At 34.8% G+C, this 18,787-nt stretch overlaps 1 protein-coding gene across 2 annotated transcripts in view; it reads right to left on the reverse strand.

Moving 5' to 3' along the window:
* LOC149803197 (QRFP-like peptide receptor) overlaps positions 1 to 16,107 on the reverse strand; it is a 71,462-nt gene extending 55,355 nt beyond the window's left edge. For both annotated transcript variants that reach the window (XM_089951353.1, XM_089951352.1), the window contains exon 1: positions 15,183 to 16,107. In XM_089951353.1, the coding sequence (XP_089807479.1) occupies positions 15,183 to 15,693 (511 nt within the window). In that variant the 5' untranslated portion in view covers positions 15,694 to 16,107. The remainder of the gene's footprint in view (positions 1 to 15,182) is intronic.
* Between the last annotated feature and the right edge of the window lie 2,680 nt (positions 16,108 to 18,787).

The following is an 18,787-nucleotide window of genomic DNA, read 5'->3' on the forward strand; positions in this document are numbered from 1 at the left end:
CACAAAAAAATTTGTTTGCTCCTCTCTTTTATTATATCATTCCAGCTGGTCATTAAAGAAATTTCTTTAGTGAGGTTTCAAACAAAGCAAGCGAATTTGAATTACTTATCCTCAGGAGTAAGGAATTGCTAAAGGTAGGGGCTGATGCAGTAAAAGAACTTTTAAAAACATTAGTTTTCGAAAACGGGTTCAAGAGTTCTTTTTTAGTTGTAGATCGGATGATGTGATGGTCTTCGTTCAGTTAGGCTAGATATATAATCTGGAGAAAGGTCATTTAAAGACGTATATGTCATGATTCCTTTAAAATACACAATACGTTTCTGAATAGACTTGAAAACAGAACTTTCAAAGGGAGTCCTAATAGGAAGTTTCAGAATTATTCTGGCGGCCAATTTCTGGAGTTTGCCAGTTCCGGATAGATTATAATTGGATACGTTTCCCCATATCGTACAGCAGTAGTCTATCAGTGGTATTTTATATCCAAAAAATAAAGTTAAAGTGACTGGGCAGTTCGAAATTTCGACAGTACTTTTAAGAGAGTTTTCCTTTTGACAACCATTACACACATGTAATCAATATGTGTATTTCAGCTTAGATGTTGATCAATGTAATTACCAAGACATTTTTTCTTTTTAAACTTGACATATCCAAGCCATTTTAGTTAGATTTAAATCCATGTTAGTAAATAGTCGCTGCCTTGTTGCGATTGTCATACGTTTCGTTTTAGAAGCATTCATATGCATTGTGTCGAGTTGACACTAAACTTGTATATTGTTGAGGTCGAGTAGAAGTTTAATTTCAATGGAGGCAAGAGACTTACCAGATGAATGCAGTCTAGAGACGTCAGCGAAAAGATCTGTGGTAGGGTGCAATGGATACAAGCCTACGTCATTGGTAAACAGTATAAAAAGAAGAGTCTATAGTATAGATCCTTGACGAACAACATTTAAAATATGACATGAATCGGAAGAATAATTAACGCCTACAAACAATATGGGGTCTGTTAGTGAGATATGACGTGAACAAAGTAGCTGAGCTTGAAGACAACTTGTATGCTGATACTTTTTGAATGAACACATATTGGTCAACCAAATCAAATTCCTTTTTAAACTCAATGAAGATTGTACCAGAAAGTTTGTCGGATTCGATCGCTAGTAGTCACTGGTCCAAAGGGTTCGTCAATGCAATTTGACAAGAATATTTCTGTCGGAAACCTGAGAGTGATTTATATAGGAGTTGATACTTGTTAAGATATGTGGAAAAAAAATGTTTTTCAGTACTTTTTGTAAAAACAGATAGCAAATACGTGGATCGACAGATGGATGGGTCATTTTTTAATTTCCCTTATAAATTGCGAATACTTTTGCCAATTTCAATGACCGTAGACATTTACAGGAAATAGTAGTACGTGTAAGTTCTTTTTTCAAGCAAAATACGGGCCGCTGTGCATGCTTTTATCTGTTAATTTACATCATGTATGGCATAACAAGTACCACTGCGTATAATTTCACATGGACTTTGAAAGTATTTGTTTCCTTGAAGACAGTTATCGCAATGATTCCAGATGGATCTGTTATCACAGTTTGAGGCGATGCCGTATTTACAAATGGATGATTACCGTAATACAATGCGGGATACGACATTCTTCTGCCATAAACGATAACTGGTAAACTCTACGTTTATTATAGCTATTTCGTGTACGTTTAATTGCGCCTCAGCGATTTATTAGTATATCGTTCTGGTTGTTTTGGTTGTTTAGTTCTATTGGTTTGTATGGGAGCGTGTTTATTTAGGTAAGTAAGAAATCAGTGGTTCCAGATAGACAAGTAGTAATCCGGGTCTGTATTACAGAAAGCTAATGAGCTAATAATCTGAGATAATTCAGAGAGATTTATGTTGAAAAATATTTTACAAACATGTATATTGAGTATAGGAGTGTTAATTGTTTTTCTTGGCGCGCTGTTGCTTACGACGTGCGGATAGCGATCACTAAAAGAGAAACTGAGTAGTCCATGATTAGAGGGGATTTGGAGGTCGGCAAGCACAGCAGATGTCAGTAGATTTACTACTGAGACAACTTAACTCGATCCATATTGATTCAAGAGTGAATGCTTCTAAATCATTTCTTCTCTTGTACGTTACGCTGATTGAATGGTAAATGACTATCCCATCTCCCATGTTTTGGCGTCGATCTCGTCTTTCTGACGAAACGTTGTTAATAGAAATAACACATTCAGGTACAATGCAATCAAGAAACGTTTCGCACAGTCCAATTATTGCAAGCAGAGATTCATTTAGTATTGTAAGTCTAGGTTCACTGAGGTTTGGTCAGATTTGTTATACCAAGAAACTGAAAAGCCGTTTATTTTGTCGAGCCAAAAGGTGTACAGCGTGCATGTTTCCATTCGGTGTAGAATTAAGGATATATTTATTATTTATTTCCTATCTAGAGTAAGAGACATTAAAACCGAGGCAGTATAATAAATAATAATATAACTTGGACGGCAAGACACTCAGAACAAATATCATCAAGTACATGATACACGTGTTGACTGAGGTAATTGTATTATCATTATATCCAGACTAATGTACCTGTCTGTCTCGGCAACCATGCCATGTACTCTGTGCATTTCGGTTGCATTCACATCCATTGCGAGCTTGCACTGCAGGTCTGGCGTTTCTATTGCCTGTCTTAGTCTTGTGTAGTTGTGTAGGTCTTACGTTGGTAGATTTTAGTCTGAGTACACGAGTAACAATGTGCATATTTTTTATATAGGTTTGCTGTGCCCAGGTATCCCAGCTGAATCAGGTCAGACTGAAAGGAAGTGGATGGTAGCTGACCCAAACAAAAAGGTGTCTTGGTTTGTTAGGTACAGTAAATATAACGATCTGCTAATATTTACCAATATGTCATCATATTGCGTCATGTCCACATCTCGTATTGGAATAAGGCCAGATACAACCACTGTATCTGCCTTGACGATCAACTAATTGGTAAGGGACTTGCTTTCGATCTCAAATTGATTGAGGTCCAGACCTGTATCATCATCATCATTTTCTCCTGCTTGGACAATAACCATGTGGTATCTATTGAGATGAAATTTTGATCAATTCTCTTTTGAGATAGTCAATGATTTCACATGTGCGTCACGTGAAAGTCCTCAGGTGTTGACTCCTTCAGGATAGGTGATTCTGCAGTCAGGGTCTTTGTTGATGGCGGAGGAGCAGAGAATGGTCTAGTATTAGGAGTATATACTGATCTAGCAGGGTTGCTGTCTACATAAAGTATTCATGAAGATTCATGAAGCACCCTTTCTAAGAGAACATTTGACATAGTACTTTTGGTAGGTTGATCTATATCCTTTGTTGAACAATGGGCTCAAAGACTTCGATTACCTCTGTACAATCCACTCTGTCATTTGTAATTAAATTCATTTATGGAATAAGTAATTATAAACAGTATGAAAGAAAACTATTTCTTCCCACAAACTACTTATATTTCAAAATCCTAATAATAAGCCGACACTTCAATGATACAGTTATGTATACTTAATTTATATTATCTGCTGGCTTTCTTCATCACCATATGTTATGCATATTTTTAATCTGTGATTGACCTTAGTCAGAAATCAAGTTCTCTGTGTACTGACTTGGGACAATAATGTACAGCTAATATTTCTCTGAGCATGTAAATTAAATATTAATATTATTATCAATGGAGGCAAACATGTTTATCTTAATCTGAGTGTAGGACACTGAATTCCCCCATGGAAAAATGAGGTGTACTAGATGTTTCCCACGTTCTTTATTATAATTTTAGTAACAGATGTTATCTTGCTGACAACTTATAATGTCCTAGATATGAATTTTTGACCTTCATTCTGGTTCTATGTTTGTGTCTTAGTTTTTTATTTAATGTTGTTTACTTGAAAAATTACTTATTCTTGCTTCAATATCTTGAAGCAGAATCAGTTTTATAGTTGTGTTCTTTTTTATTTGAGTTGAATTATTTATTCAGAATATTCCTAACTGGAAATACCAAAAAGGTCACTATTAATACTCTCGGATAGAAACATCAATTTGGAATTATAGTGAAGTCAGACAAGAACATTTTTGGACTATATTATTGTGATATATCAAAAGACTTCTATTACATCATCGCACTCCAGGTCATTGGAATAACTCCACGTTCGAGACTACATGCGCATCAACACATTCTATATTGGAACTGATTTTGCATACCACTGGGATTCAGTTGGAACTTGATACATTTGACTTGAGATAAAACTTTAGGACTATTTGGAATTTAATAATTTACAATACTGTGAATTCGTTTGAAACTTTCACTCTGCATTCTAGACAAATACATTATTTCTTGAATTTTACAAACCTTGTTGGTTTTCGATCTTTTACTTAGTTTATGATCATAGATTTGTAACAATATATTAAAATTTGTGATTACATATAAAAAATGAGGTAAACAATGAAATCATCGAATGCATGAAATGGGTGATTTCCTTTTATTTGGACAATAATGTTTTTCTTTCTTCTTTCACAGATAATTTATCAAATTCTGTATTACTCTGAAAGTTCAAATTTAACTTTATTTCTTCAAGTTAATCTCTTGCTCCTCTGAAATTCTATGTACAGTAATCGCCAAAATGTTTTGAGCGATAATTAGTCAGAAACGAGCACCTTAATAATGTGAACACAAGTGTCTTGATTCATGTGTATTGTTTAATTTATATTTTGAGGTAACTATTTAGTCTAGTGTTTAAGACCATATATTAAAATATTTATGCGGAAATAAAACTGATTTGCAGCAATAAAGGCACATGTAAATGTTTGCGGCATATCCTGTTTTACTGAATTTTTCTCGTGTCAGGCATACGATCAATCCCTATTCGTTTTCAAAACCGGAATGGCGGACTCGTTCACAGAGGGGAGGTAAATGTGGAAGAAATGTCCCATGGAAAGGCTTATAGGCAGATTTTGCACCAGGAAGCATCTGATATCGAATTCACTGGTAAAACTTTGTTACTTTCGATTATGTTAAAAACTAAGTCCATTATTTCACAGCACACAACATTTTTTAAAAATAAATCTGTATCGATTTTATTTCGAATACTGTGTCGTATTTTGTCAATTATGATGCAGTATGAACTACTATTATGATCTAGATGTGCAACAATACCATCGACGATCAACACCGTAATTTTAATATGCGGGTTTGACTGAGATTGACCGCTGCTTTCTGAAGGTGAAGCATATGGTTTACCCTGGTCTGGTCGTTCATCCTGCCAAACAGTTCTCCAGCTCCGTTTTCACAGAATTTCTCAATTTAATTTTGCTGATTCTTGGGAATACATCTTAACATTAGACCCGAACGTCCATTATGCTGCCAGTGGGCGTTTCAATCACGTGATGTTTACGCCTCTCCCAGCGATAATACTCGTCGGTCGTCCATAGGTATCGGCACATGCAAGGGTTTGTGTGGAACGCGACGATATATTAATTATTCGTATTGTTCCTGCATTAAAAGGGTGATGCTGTTTCATTTTCAGTTTTTGCCTCATCTGTTCCAGAAAGGTCGGTTTTATGGCACATTACATCAGTCTAATATAGGCAACGTTTTGCATCAAACCTCAAGACAGTTCTCCTGAGGCAGGCGATCTTGACGAAACAAGTTTGTTATTTGTCTAAGCTGTAAGTAATCAGCTATTTAATATCAGTGAAAGCCTTTCAGCTTCATTTAATGTGGCAAAGAGTTCCTGGGATTTTTTTTATAGGTGATGTTTATAAATAGATTTGGTATATTCATCGAATTATGACGAAACTAATAACTCGATCATTACATTCAGCTTCCTATTTGGGAGCATTTAGTGCTTTTGGTGAAACTTACATGGAACAATTATTGACGAAATGCCAACGAATCAATGCCAATGCAAATCATCTCATTAAAGTATGAAGGATACATTTCCCTCAATATTGTAATAAACATGTTTCGGTCAATCTTTACAAAAGGCGCATAATAGCGTTGACGATAAGCGTCCAACACACATCACGTGGTGAGTGATTAAAGACCCATTATCGACTCTGCGATAAAAAAAAGTTCGGTAACTCCCAGTGCCTGTCGAGCAAACTGTTCAAGCGAAATGTTGTTCTCGGTGGACTAAAACTGAGACATTGCACTGAGTGACACACAAAATAGTACTCATTCCATCCATATTGTTATGTATATTTGATTTAATTTATATTTGATTTAATTTAATTTAATTGTTTGTTAGTTTTCAAAAATGATCTATTGTAATGTAACTTTATTTACTGGACCTGACAGTGTCTAGAAATTCAGTTTAGTTCTTTTTGACTTGATTGTTTTTTGGTAAACAGCTAATAATAGAAGCTTTGTATATAATGCTGATCTAGTTCCTGGCCTTGATTCAGAACCAGTAATAGTTGAAGTAAACATCTTTTTTATTTATTTTATTCTTTCCCAGAGTAAAGTAACATCGAGGCCATACTTGGAGTACGTGACAAATAACATGTAGCAAATGTTACAAAATCTAGCTTTTCCAGAGGATTAACCTACATCCGGGCATCTGTTTTGCGTTGTTGCTAGATTTATTATTGATGTTTTGAGAAAGAATAGCCATTACTTGCCTTAACACTTGATAAGTTAATGTGTTTTATGTTGTGACCAGTTTTTGGGCTAATTATTTTGTTTTTCTTCAAATTATTTGGATTCCAGGATATTATTTTTCCCTGGAAATACTTGTGCTCTAAATTAATTCTTGGACAAGGACAGTTATCGAAATTTACACAGAATTCAAACATTGGAATAGTATTTTCTGTGATTCAACAAAGAACTGTTGACACATCAGTATGACGCTGATCACAGCATACGTCATCCCCTTCCATTTTGGATTTCATCGGGATTCGAACTCAGTTTGATTAGGACTTTTTATTACTAGAACTTCTATATGAATATCGTATCCCGTCCGAAATGACCTGTTTGCATATGCTAGTTTTAGCTGACAATACGGGATGCGCTTTCAGCTTTCTTTGGTATATATGCGTAAATTTATGGTTATAATTTCTTGAACATTCATTGCAATTCTAGATATAAGTTCAGAGGATGATATACATGTACATGTGTGCAAATCGATTTCTTTTTATATCGACCTTATTTTATCCTGTCTGGGTGGGTGGGTAGGGGTGAGGACAAGACCGAGCAGCTTATGTATCTGATGCATAAGAGGAAGGAAATAATTGCCTTTCCTCTTGGGACGAAATATTTTTATACTTAAAACGAAGTATGAATTTCTGACATTTTATTATATTTGTTTCCGTCTATATAAATTTCTTTCATAAAATTACGTTTGCCAGGATATACTTAGGGATGCTTGGATAAGCGCTTTCCTCTCTTTTTTGTATTATGGTTGATTTAGCATTAGGATTTCATACATTTACTTTGCCTTTTGTAATGACATACGGTGGTTTTTCGCACATAGATGAGTATAAAATATCGGTTTTAAAAAGACTACATTCTCATGCACCTCAAATACTTATCTTCGACCCTGTTTCCTCTTGTTCTTTGTTTTGTTTTGGGGGGGGGGCTGCTGTGTGTATTATCGCATGGACGAGTGGGATTTGGCACTGATACATAAAAACAAGGCGAAAGGTGCGGGTACTTCGTGCTTGGAATGAATTAGGACTGGTTTCCTAGATTATATTGGTGTCATTCAATATGCATGCACATATTTACACGCACACAGACACAGAGAATCAAGTATTTCAATTTTACTAGTATGTTACCACGTGCCCACAAGTGACGCAGTTTGTAACTGCTTGAAACTTAGAAAGCATATCAGACTGGTACCTGTCTCAAACAAATAGCATTTCTGGGGGGATTCCGCAAAACCCCCAACATATTCCGCAAATAGTAAAATACAATTTTGAATAAATCTGCATCGAAGTTACTGAGACCAGTATACCTAAATTCTTTTTCGATGACGTTTAGTGTAAAGACAGATATTGATCCTGTCTTACACCTGTCATATATCAATTAGCACCACTAAGTTGATTACAATATTTCACGCGAGATGACCTTGTTACGTTCAAAGGTTTACCGCTCAGTTCGAATGTATTAAGTTAAACAGCAAATGTTTCCTTACATTATAATGAAATGTCTTAGTAAAGTCAAGAAAGACAAGATAAAGCTCTCCATGTGATAAATTTCTGTCATCAAACCGTGTAACAAGCAGAAAAGTGTTTATTTTATCCATTGTACTCATAATATACGTAATACCTGGTTGAGCTCATATATATATATATATATATATATATATATATATATATATATATATATATATATATATATATATATATATATATATATATATATATATATAGGGAGAGAATCAACAATAATATGATTAAAACTATTAATACAGCTATTAACGTCATTACATAACTTCTTACATTTTCTTGAAAGACATTCATATTCACAAGTAAAGCGTTCAATGTAATAGAAACAAAATTCATTTTTTAGGTGTATTTTTATTTATAAACACTATCATAGTTATACTTATCATTATTATTGCTATCAACATCGCTATTCTCTAAATAACCAACATAAAAAGAAAAAGAAATTAGAGAATCATTAGACAAAATATTGGTTCATATACATAAAAAACACTTTGTATATTCAGAGATTTTAAAAGATAAACAACTAAACTTGGGCTTCCTTGACAAATAATGTATACATGTCTACTGCCTACATTTTGATTACGCCCATTCTTTATACGAAAACCTGTTTAGATAACCCTAAGAATATGGTACCGTTATCAATCACGTGACAGTGACCTTCTAAATAGCTGTGCAACGTTGTTTCACACAGTAACAAAGGCATGGAGAGCGCTATCGTCTGTAACGTAATCCGCTTTAGTCGAGGTACGAGTGTTCAAAATCACTAGATAAATGATTACAATCGATCTCAACTATCGAATTAACAAGTCTGTCAAATTATTCGCTTCAGTCATTGACTGACGACTGCTTTCGTCTGGTATAGCATAACAGAGACCAATAAAAATGCCAGCATTCTATGTTAATCTCTTACCATGCATTTGTATCCATGTAGAAACACAAAGGCATTGGAAGACACGTGAATTGTTTATGCATAAAACAATGCCAACCGAATTAATATGAACTTGTTTGATATCTGTTTTCAGCAAACAAAAATGTTAAAATTTTTCTGTCTGCAAATCTTAACATTCACCAGTCCATGTTCCAGGGAGGAGTTAAATGCCAAGTGTTATAAATATTTAAACGAGTGCCTGTTACCTTGTGAGCGTGTAATTCGTCGTGCACTTGGCTGTATAGACTGCTGCGAAGTATTGTGTCCAAGTTGTGTTATCACTTACATATGACAGGCCACGTGTTCTTTTTCTTTTTCCTTTAGAAATCCTGTCCTTGCTTCGGGGTTAACTAACTTGCCTTCAATATGGGACTAAAGACTGAAATCGTCTGTTACTACTTTTCACAGCGCGAGATGTGTGCATAACCAATTTGCTGACTATGCTGTTCTGGATGAAACTATGGTTTCCTTCAATGGGGTGCTAGACAGCTTGCTATCGTGTCGACTTGGATTTGGTGTGATAGCGTTATTCTGTTATGCTATTTATTGTGTGGCTTACTACTGAATTCCATTACGTCGCTATGAATTGCTCGTGTGTCAGACTTTGCGCAGAAAAAAAGAACTTTCGAGAGAGAAATCCATGAAAATCAACGCGATAATAGTCCAAGGAAAATGAAAAAAGGCGAACAAAGTAAATTGTTTTTAAAACTTCACATTCGATTTTGACCAACCATTATCCGATAACGTTCGTTAGATTTCCCTGCAGTTTAATCACGCCCTCCACATATGTTTATTAATATATTATGTGACGTAACGACATGAACGGTCTAATGGAATACGGACAGGAGCACCGACTTTAAATACAGATTGCAGTATATTCGGATTGGAGGTTGGTGGAACCGATGCTCTGCTAAGCGAACAACAAAGATACATTTTGTTCTCGATGTTTTCCTTCAGGGTTATTTGCGCACCAGAAGTGGTTGTGACTGTAAATCGGAACGGTCGGTTACTATTACCAACGCTCCCCCAATAGCTTGACTTCCATGCCTAATTGGCAGGAATCAATGCTTTGGTTGCAAGGCTCACGTTCATTGGCACGGTTCAGTAAACTCATTTTAAGGTGGTGGAATATGGTCATTTTTTTTTTTTTTTTACAATTGTTTAAATTTTCGATGCAATGAAATATCGGAAATCGATAAAATTTCATGCATTTGTTCCGCTTGGGAAATTCGTCAAACCAGTCAAAAGCGGTCTTTCGAGAAAAAGCAAAACTGGCCATTGCGTTGTACAAGGGACACCTTTGAAAACAAGTTTACGTTTTAAAATTGATTTTTAAAGAAATGTCATACACCGAATATCGCTATTGTTATTATTATTATTATTATTATTAGTATCAAGATTGTTTTATGCGCACTGTAGAACAAAATCATAATTACTGGTATGTGTTGTTCTCTCCCAAATTTATGTTCAATACAAACCTACAGTAGTTTAATTCATCCTAGAAAGGAAATCTTCGCTGTCTTAAACTTGACGACAATCTTAGTTTGTTCAGTATATACAAATTTTTATTTTAAAAAAATTGATTCGTCAGTTGCACAATTCACCAAGATCAAAAGACAGTCGACTTATCTGAGAAGCCTGTGATGGACAAAAAATCAAAACAAGCCGTATATAGCTATTCGTTGTGACCCATAAACCAAAACCTCACCTGCCTCACACGTTATGAATATTGAATGACCCATTACCGTAAAGAAAAGGGATGTAACTCGTATCTTTTCTCAAAGACGAACACATTTTTCTTTACAGATAGCTTTAATTCATAATCAGGTAGACGAAGGTAGCTTTCACAATGGCACAAACGACGATTTCCATCTCTGCACTACTTTTCCAACCATATAGTAACGAATTGCTTCGATCGTTTTCTGTAAGGATAAAAGCCGTCATGCTTTCGAAGCTGACATACTGACACCTTTAAGTTTGATTGACAGTGTGAAAAGAGTACGGTAAGTACAATTTAGAGATGAAACGCTTAAACATCGATTCACACAAGATGACTTGACCTAAACAAGCCGTGCTCATCAAACAAAAGTTTTTAATTTGCATACTTGGAGTGGTCAGTGCTGATTCACTCAAGTGACCGCTTAAGGCAAGGGAACCACTGACTGGTTAGGAAACACCTGACCGTCGACTACTTAAGGCATGTGACCATTAAAAACAGGACATTTATATAGGAAATTTGACGAGAGTCTTATCGGCGAAATAATTTTAATATTTTTTTCATTCTATATTTTCATATGTGAAAATATAAGATTTCCGAGCATGCCATGCGACGGTTTACTGTGTGTGTCTACAAAACGTCTGCAACAACAAAAGCAAACACTTTGTGAGCTAGAACAAATAAATAAAAACTGCCTTGCATTTCATGCATGGAAATTAATCTTTGATAAAGAAATATGACCAGGCGCCGTTTGCGTCTCTCTGAGGTTATTTCCCCTTACTTCCTTGACAACGACAAACCCACTGCCATGCATTGCTTAATCTGAACTGCATTGTCTTCAGATAGGGTCAAACCTTTTTTTAAATGGCAAAAAATGTGATTTACTGCTTTAGATTAGGTCAACCAAAATCCTACCACTGTCTTAAGCCACGTATAACTTATATGCTCAGGCTAAGAAGGAGGTCAAATATTTAAGGGGATGGAGAGAGGATATTTTGCTGAAGTGTGAGTTTTATCTTGTAAACTTAGATTCTGCAGCAAGTTTGGTTTATAATAAAAATAAATTTTATTTTCCTACGTTAATACCGTATTCATTTCATCTTGTGGTGCTAAAGACTAAATTAAAAAAATAGCACACGATAAAATATATCTGGTATTAACGTATGATATATATATATATATATATATATATATATATATATATATATATATATATATATATATATATATATATATATATATATATATATAATCATATTACATCATTGTATACTATATTGATAAATTGTTTTATCTGCAGTTATCATAGATCAGTGATTATTCTTCAAACTCGTTTAATTCTATGTCAGCATGTTTGTTAATTTAACTACAATTGTAATGAATCTATTAAACGCTTATTTCAAATAGGATACGTGCACGGCCTTTGACTAGTTCGATGATGACTGTTATAGCAAGTACTAGCACAGTATAAGTATATTCATAATTCTATAAATTCCGTATAAGAGACACTAACAATAGACCACCATCATCACCACCCTTAAATCGAAACATTGAGCCGTAAATAGAGGTCAGCCTGTGGCTGTGCATATTTGTTAAACCTATTAGTATAAAAGTTGTAATTTGATAATTTGCGATATGATCAGCGATCAGTGGCTCTGCGGGGAGGGAGCAGCCAACTGGACCAATGAGATTACATTTCTTGAGTCAATAATTACAACGGTTAACCATATAATAGGAAAATAGCTGTGCATTGCCAGGAAGAAATGCTAACAGTACACCGACGACGCGCGGAACCAAGTCCTACCCGGGCACTGAAAGGTGGCTTAAATTCGATCAGTACTGGCAAGCTTGAGTCGAATGATATGAATCGATAGTTTTAATCGATAGGCGTGTCTATAGTTTTGATCGATATACGCATTTCAAGCAACTTATTGTTACGGATATAAAACATATTGCTTTATTTTCTTATACTCATACAGTTAGTAACAAAGACCTCAATGAATTTAGAATAGCGACGAGGCATAGTTTATGATATAGAATATCTTGACACTCCTGACATGCAAGTTCGTTTCGCACCACAATCAAGTGGAACCTCATGACTTTGATTCACTGTCGGCTGCTAGTATAGTAATTCAGTGTCATCCATATAAAGAGCAACTTCAAAAATTTACATCGTCGTAAGTTAGTGAAAAAGTTAAAACCAACGTTTTTGTTAGGTCAAGTGTTGTGTGTGTGTCTGTGGGGGAAGGAGTTTCCATAATTGCAAAAGCGCTATGACTTTCCTTGAAAGTCAGCAAAGCAAAAGTCCGTGTCTATTTATTCAAAGTGTGCATTATACTGAGCAAGCGTGCGCAAGAATAATACGATGGTCAGATTTCAAGTGACAAATGAATGTACGTTTGCGTGTGTACGTATTATTTTTAGCGGGGGAAAGGGTCTGGATACCTTCGAACCCTTGCTCCCAACCGTCCCTGATGTTGACATAAAACACCTTCGAACCCTTGCTCCCAACCGTCCCTGATGTTGACATGAAACACCTTCGAACCCTTGCTCCCAACCGTCCCCCATGTTGACATAAAACACCTTCGCAAGAAAATATGTCATGGCGACTTTAACTCGCGTCTGCATCGTATACATATGATCTTCAAAAAAAGTATGAGATCACTGATACTGACATTCGGTCTTCAAAACATGTCATAGCAAAGGAAAATTAATAAAACTTAAAATATTAAAAGAAATTTTAAAAAGAAAATCAAATCCCATATAACTAGGAACTAGTTGATAGAGAATATAATCGAACATGTAATGAAATACAAATAGTAAGTAAGGAAAACTCAATTCTTTTTTAGGGAGAAAAATACTCGCTGTAATTCGCTAATGATACCAAACAACAACAACGACAACAACGACAACACCAAGAACAAAAATAAGACGTTTTGTAAGTCATAAGTGGTTGGAGTTCTATCTACACCTGATAGATCTTGCATGATCTGTCCCTCAGGATCCGAAAGCATATTGATTTGTGATAATCCGGTTTATATTAAAGATTAGAATTTGAGTTTGGTTTCAGTTTGTGTTTTACAGTACAGCAACATTAGCATGTTATTTAGTACCCAGGCAGTTGGAGTCACGTGCCTTGCACAAGGACACACCACAGTAGTCAGTCTGGGTTGACCCGATTATAAGATTCCCTTTCGGTTGGGAGTCCGGCAGGCAAACCACCGTGGCAGAACGTTTTAGGTAAACTCAAGCAAAGAAAGTGATGCAAATAGGCAGAGTTAATTTTAAAGTACGCTTGTTAGTGTATTCACATCGATATGTACAATTAACTCTCCTGACAAGGACGTTTATAACAACAGAAGATTCCTGTTTCAGCAAAAATTGAATGAGCACATACGTGTTCAATGGTATATTTGATCTTAATAAGGAAATGTTCAGCTTCCGACTCCGACAACCATTTCCTGGTAGCAAACATGCATATAATATATTGTGTTTACTCACTTCTGGTCATTCATGGAACTGTTTTGTAGCTTCGCCGCTCTCTCTCTCTCTCTCTCTCTCTCTCTCTCTCTCTCTCTCTCTCTATATATATATATATATATATATATATATATATATATATATTGACGTTCCTTGCCATTATTATTCTTATGACTGAAGCAGAAATATGATATCAGAGAATAATAAGTTCTCATTTTATTTATAAACAAATTGACCTATAAGTCTATAAATGTATCTACATGGTAAATAGGCATTGTTTTATATATATATATATATATATATATATATATATATATATATATATATATATATATATATATATATATATATATATATATTGACTTGACAAGGCTGACGAATCATTGTCTCAGAGGGACTGCACTTACAACGACTAATTCATTACTACGACAAAATAGAACGAAATGAAGTTGCTCTTTGTAATTAGAGCTGACTCTTTTAACAAAGAAGCTGTACTTTGGTGCAGTTTGATAGACGAAGATATAGATGATGCTTTCCAGGAACAATACATAGGTATGATTTTTGTTTACAAACTAAGTCACATCTTCGTATTATCATCTCTAAATGTAAGTCATTTTATAAAAATAAAAAATAAAACCGCTTGACTAACATGTTCTCTTGGAGTTTAAACAATTTCTCAAATTTTATAAATCTTTACTTAAGGGAGGATACGTTTTAAAATACATGATGCATTGCATATAAAGAAACACCATTATGTTGACATACATAATCGTTATATCATCACTTACAAAGTTAAGAAATGAACATTTTCAAACTGTTAAATAATTCAAAATAAGATTGATTTCTTACCTTGGGCAAAACTGTTGAACTTGCAGAAAAAAGTTCCTAAGATCCATGCATTGGTCAAGTCATTGACCAACTGGACCCAGGTACAGGCAACAGTCACCAAAATATCGGCCACAGCCAAGTTGACAATATAGAAGTTGGTTGCCGTCTGCATTCGCTTGTTCTTCAGTACCACTACAATTACCAAAAAATTGCCAACCAAGGAGGCCACGATGATGATGGAATAGAGAACAATCTTCAATACAAACTCCCACAACGGTACGTCCTTGTAGATATCCAAAGGGTATTCCATTGAACTTATGTAATAAAAGTAGTCGGGGTAGGGAATACTACTGTTTTCCGAGCTGTAATTCATTTCATGAACATGTCTGTAATCTTTGGACCATGCAAAAGTTTCCGTTGAAAGTTCATACGAGATATTGTGCTCCGTGATTGCTAAGAAACTAGTAGAATTTATTCCTGATGTGTCTCTTATATTTAGGCTTGCCACACTTTTGGGAATTATCAGATTCATTGCTTGTCGCCTTTCCGTTCCGTTTTTCCAGGAATGTCCAATCAAACCAAACACATTCCTTCCGATTTCTTATGCAGTTCAGTATGCCAGATCTCTTAGCCTAATATTTTCTTTGCTGAAATACTGATACACGTTCGGTATTTAAATCATATGTCGGCAAATCTTCAAAGACATGAATTTTATTCACATGAAACTTCAGTTAACTCGGATAAAATATCTGTATCAAAAGTTGTTATAATAAGTTAGTAACGTACATCAATCTTCATATAAAATCCTTGCCTCATCTGTGTTCCCATATAAATATCTTCCACGCTTCAAATAACTGCTACTTCACTTTCTCGGACTGCGATGTTTGAAGTTCAAACCCCTGGTTGCCTGCAGCTTGCTTTCGTTTATAGGATACATTTACCTGAAGAGAGGGCGTCTTTTGTAGCATAGTTAGCTGTTTATCGAACACGCTACTATATACCTAACTCAATGCAGCTACAGAGTGGATTCTATTGGAGCAGAGCTTTGCGGTCTGCATACGTCAGGCAAGCGAAACTGACAAATACAAGAGCTGACTTAAGAAGAATAAAAGTGGCAATAACATGTAACTGAGAGACATAAATTAAGAACAAATCTGAAGTACATAAACTATTGAATATGCCGATACGATTTTATTTTTCGCTTCATTCATCGAAGGGTAATGAATCCATATTCCCCAGATGTTAGAATAATGGAATAAATTTAAAATCTCTCTCTCTCTCTCTCTCTCTCTCTCCTTTGTTGATGGCTTTCATAAAATGGCTCCATGTCATCACAGTTTTCAAAATGGATACGCATTACAATAAAGATTATAATTATTTCTTATAATATAGCAATTTATGAAAATATGTATCCGTTTATGCATCAATGATGAATCATTTACTTTAATTTAAAATGCATGAAATTGCTATATGTCAAAATATGATCAGAGACTACGTCAGCTTGAATTTTGCCTTTGTTGACCATAAGTGCGTAAGTCGTAATTAAAATAAATTTGTTTATATGTTTGCATGTGTATGTGTACTCTATTTTTTTAAACAAAATCAAATTCAAATAAAGTTTGGAAGTTGTCCGTTAATAGACTATGAATTTTAGTAATTCAAGGTTTGAATAAAAGAAAGCAAAATTTGTTAGTTGTTTTTTTTTTTTTGGGGGGGGGGACTGAATAACTCTGTGACCTTACCATTAAGATCTAAAAATTGGAATTAATCCGAAGTCAACACACGTCATGGAGAAACATATTCCTTTGTTTTGAAAGTGCTATTTTATACTCCACTCTTAAAGTGAAATGATGTCCAGTACATACATACACACACACACACACACACACACACACACACACACACACACACACACACACACACATATATATATATATATATATATATATATATATATATATATATATATATATATATATATATATATATATATATGTCAAACTAAACTACTCCTTGGTCTGCAATGGAACAAAACATGAAGAACCTAGATGTTTTCTGCTTCTCTGGGTTTGTGTGTTTGTTTTTCTGGTGCTGAGCATTAAGAAGTTCCTGAATTCTAGGACTGGTCGGCCTGTTGTTAGGATAATGTGACTGGGTGGGTCATGATGCTACATGTCTGTGGCACAATGCCCTAGTGCTAGACATCACTATAACCTGCTATGCTGAAGACATGGTAGCAATATGGCTGAATTGTTTTAAAACCTACGTTAAAATTCCAAATCACACACACACACACACACACACACACACACACACACACTATCCAAGAACAGAGGTAAGAAAATTCTTCCTATGCAAAACTAGAGTAAAACAACTAGTGCAAATTAGAACTTTAGGCTTACAAAGAATACTGCCTAAGATTTTGAAAGGATATTTGTTAAAACGAACAGTTGAGTAAAATTGTTTCCAATTAAGTTTCACTTTTTTATCATGATTTATCGTTACGTTTTCTTGTTCTTTACTCTGGGAAATATTTATTCCAACAATTACTTTACTATGAGCGTATTAACTCATTACGCAAATACGTCCTTAAACATATTTGTATTGAAATGAAGTGTTCGTAGTAACTTACAGAAACGTATTAGGTAAGAATATTCGATTTCTTTCGTTGTTATTCGCAAAATGAAATCAGCAAACCCAGTACTAGCACGAACTATATTCGAGTTTTCAGTGCATGATGCTATAAATGATTTCAAGAAGCTTGAGACCATGCCTATACTACAGACGTATATTTTAGAAAAAATTCAATGCAACCTCAGCTACCGTTGTAGACTGTATGTGTGGGCAGCTTGTCACTCATTGTTACTTTTAAATCCCAAGAATGAACAAAGCTGGTGACTACCGTGAAGATTTGTCCGTATAATTGATATATTGCTGGCTTTTACTTGAAGAAACAACGCTCTTATTGCTGAGTAAGTCAAATGTGATGTGTTTATTAGATTAAATTATGATCTCTCTCTCTCTCTCTCTCTCTCTCTCTCTCTCTCTCTCTCTCTCTCATGAATATAAGACTGCATTATTGCAATAATGAAATGAATTGAACTCTCGGTTTTAGCTTGTCATTCAGTATATAGATGCAAAACAAGAGAAGAAGATTCCTCATCGATTTTCAAATTGAAGCTATTGTGGCTGTGGGAATCTGCTATTGCAAGGAAAAGTTGGGCCTTTATTCACGTGTAGTATAGACAAAGTCTTTATTTTATTTGTCAGCAAATAATAATATCGCCATATAAGCTTTATGTTTCCTCTGTTGCATTTTACATGTTAAGAGTCTCAAAAGAATTTCATATAGCTGAAAGCCATCAACCTTTTAGCTAACATCTGCATTACAATTTTGATATTGCACCTTCATTTTGTCAATGATAACCCCATCTGTGTCAATTATATCGATTAAAGTCGGTCTTTTTAGTCTTTAAAAAATACTGATACATTGTGCTGTTTTCTGACTCATATCTCGCATAAATAACTTCAAATGTTGATCACGCTTAAATAATTTTCCCGGTCCCCTGGAATTTGTTTTATCAGGGTTGGGCTGTACAGTTTTAACAGGACTTCTGGTCAGTATT

Source organism: Sinohyriopsis cumingii, chromosome 3 (assembly GCF_028554795.1).
Source record: "Sinohyriopsis cumingii isolate HCF-2022 chromosome 3, ASM2855479v2, whole genome shotgun sequence".
NCBI classification, from domain to species: Eukaryota; Metazoa; Mollusca; class Bivalvia; order Unionida; family Unionidae; genus Sinohyriopsis; species Sinohyriopsis cumingii.